The sequence below is a fragment of the Nestor notabilis genome, unplaced genomic scaffold, assembly GCF_000696875.1.
Source record: "Nestor notabilis isolate BGI_N333 unplaced genomic scaffold, ASM69687v1 scaffold25478, whole genome shotgun sequence".
Taxonomy (NCBI): Eukaryota; Metazoa; Chordata; class Aves; order Psittaciformes; family Psittacidae; genus Nestor; species Nestor notabilis.
In genome coordinates this window covers 2,437-5,174 of record NW_009940030.1, presented here as the reverse complement: position 1 = coordinate 5,174, position 2,738 = coordinate 2,437, and the positions used below count along the sequence as shown (strand labels likewise).

The window sequence follows — 2,738 nt, the reverse complement described above, 5'->3', positions numbered from 1 at the left end:
ACGTAAGATAGTCGCTTTTTTATTTTTTACAGAGATGCTTTTTAATTTGCAACTGGTTTTTTTCCACCAGAATTCACACCAGTTAAGAAGGCTGCAGCTTCCACTCCTTCATGCCTCAGACAGAACCCAGTCTTTGGACTCCATCTCTGCTGGGCATGATGAGGGGTGGGGGAGAAGTTTCCCCATAAAAAGACGAAGAAATAAGGTTTAAACTGCACTAAAATTTGGGAAAAAATTATGCATTCTTTTTAGTAAGGTATGTATGTCTTTATACATATATACTTGTCTTTATATATGTCTATATACAAAAATAACATCAAACAGTGTCCTTTCAAAAATGTTAAATATACATATACTGTTAATTACACAAACTAACCATTTCAACAGCATTTAAGTATGACACATTCAATTTTCATAAACAAGTTACAATGTCATTTAGCATTTATCACTGTATACAACTTTTTTTTGGAACAGACTCAAATGCAATGTACTTTACTTTTAATATAAAACATATGCAGCAAACACTTCATAAGCAAACAGTAAACAGCTCAAGCTACATTCGCTTCGTGGTAACCAGCGTATGGGCTGTTTAACCCAGCACCTGCAGTAGGGCAAGATAAAGCCTCCCTCCTTCCCCTACCACAGAGCATTAACAACTGAATTACAATCCAGTCACATAAAAATAATTTTACTTGCAAATAAAGCCTTTGCCACAGTCCAGTTTGCTCAAATTTACACAACAACATACTCTGTAAGTAATTTTATTTATTGAATGAGCTCATTAGAAAAACCCCAAACATAAGAAGCAAGTGCTCAATCCACTTTGTACAGTTTAACACATTAATGCATTAGTTCACAAATTCTCCAATTCCTAACTTGCGCACCTGTAAGCAAACAGTTCCCTAAGCCAAAAGCAAGAGCACTCCTTCCTGTTCCTCTATCAAGGCACAGGCATTCCCTGCACCCCATGCGGAAGCATGACAGCCTCAACAGTCCATCTGCTGCTAGATCTGCATGAGAAGCTCTTGGGGTAAGCTGATGGATCTATATACCTTCCAGCTTGGAAGTCTGGTCTGCAGCATGTCTGCATGTTAGTGGATTCTAAAGACACTGCCAGACAGCTACTCATCTAAGATGCAGGAGTGCAGCAGGCACCCAGTAGGTGACAACAGCTGCGGGATGGCCCTCTTTCTGCCCACCAAGTCCTGTGCATGTGCTGCTCCTACTTTGACCTAACAGTGCTGCTTCCACCAGCACACACCAACCTCTTGGCACAGGCTATGTTAGGCCAAAACCTGAGCAGGAGTTGAGTCACAAGTCTACTGCTACATCAACGAGGTTTCAGGCATGAATGTGAAACCTCTCATTTGGCATATGTGCACCTGTCAGAATTGTAACAAAAATAAACCAATATATATTTCAATCACAATATGTATGCAAACATGCCCTGAAAGAAATACAGAAAAACAGTAGCTTCGGCTGAAGCGACCAGCTGACACGCTTTTTATAAAAGTAGGAATAAAGTAGGAGAACTTTTGCAGCTCATCTGTGTCAATTTGCCAGCTTTTTACTAACGCATACTGCTTTTGCCTGTATCAACACTTTCACAAGCCAGTTGGCTTTTCAACAGGGAGCAGATCACACAAAACACACTCAGAAACACTAAGAAGTGACTCTGGGATTTGTAATGTGAAGTGCTATGCTTGCAAGGGACTTCATGGCACAAGTAGAAACCTTGTGACAGATTCCAGCTTGGGAAATGTAGTTGGAAGCTAACCGATACAGCCTTTCTGCCCCAAAGATGTTGAAGTGCCCAGGCAATACCTTCTCCACAAGACCTCTGTCCACTAACTCCAAGAGGCGCTGGCAGCTTGCAACGTAGTCACTGATTTTGCTGTAGGGAAGCCAGTCAATCATGGATCCATCGTACACCACGTCCCCGCTGAATAAAATCTTCCGTTCTTTGTCGTGTAAGCAAATGCTGCCTCTGGAATGACCAGGCATGTGCATGACAGTAAGCTGTCGGTCTCCAAGGCTGATCTCATCCCCTGAAAACAAATGTGTTACAGGAAAATATGATAAACACCACAAACAGTATGACCTACCCATACACTGAGAATTTAAACATACTATATATCCACAGTGGGAGCAGGACATTAACTTTTTTGGTTAGTGCCAAAGAAGCACTTGAAAAACAGGCTTGACAAAAGGGTATTTTCCAATGATGGTAACAGTTAACACAGGCTTGGGCTGTATTAATTCAATCTATTCTCACCCTAATAAACTAAACAATGTGGAAAGGAATGCGATAGACAAAATAAATCACAAAACAAACAGAAGACATTTAAGCTGGGTCCCCTTTTAAGTTCAAAAAAATAAGTATTTTACAATTTATTATCATCTTACCTTCACTTAATTCACCTAGAATTGCACTGCTGATACTTTTGAAAGGCAAAAGGACAGAATATGAATTGCAAGATTAGCCTCCACACACTTTCTTCATCTCAGTCACATACATAAAAACAGTACCTCATTCCACAGCATGAGGTAATTTTCTTCCACCTTAAATCTGCATGTCTTTTCACTGTTCTAGCCTTTGAACCAGCACTTTCAGCAGCAAGTCAGCCTAGGGATGAAGAACTGCCCAAATATGTCCGCTGCTGATTTTAAACTGTAATACCAGCTTAATTATAAATGTGCTAATCCCGCTAATTATGAGATGGCAAATACGTAAACTT

General features: G+C 40.2%; 1 protein-coding gene across 1 annotated transcript; it reads right to left on the bottom strand.

Annotated features, from left to right (window-relative positions):
• Positions 1 to 1,662: 1,662 nt before the first annotated feature.
• On the bottom strand, positions 1,663 to 2,048 carry MBLAC2 (metallo-beta-lactamase domain containing 2; the record flags this gene model as incomplete). Its single annotated transcript, XM_010020155.1, has 1 exon — positions 1,663 to 2,048. A coding segment is annotated over one exon (386 nt), but the record flags the coding sequence as incomplete, so codon positions are not given.
• Between the last annotated feature and the right edge of the window lie 690 nt (positions 2,049 to 2,738).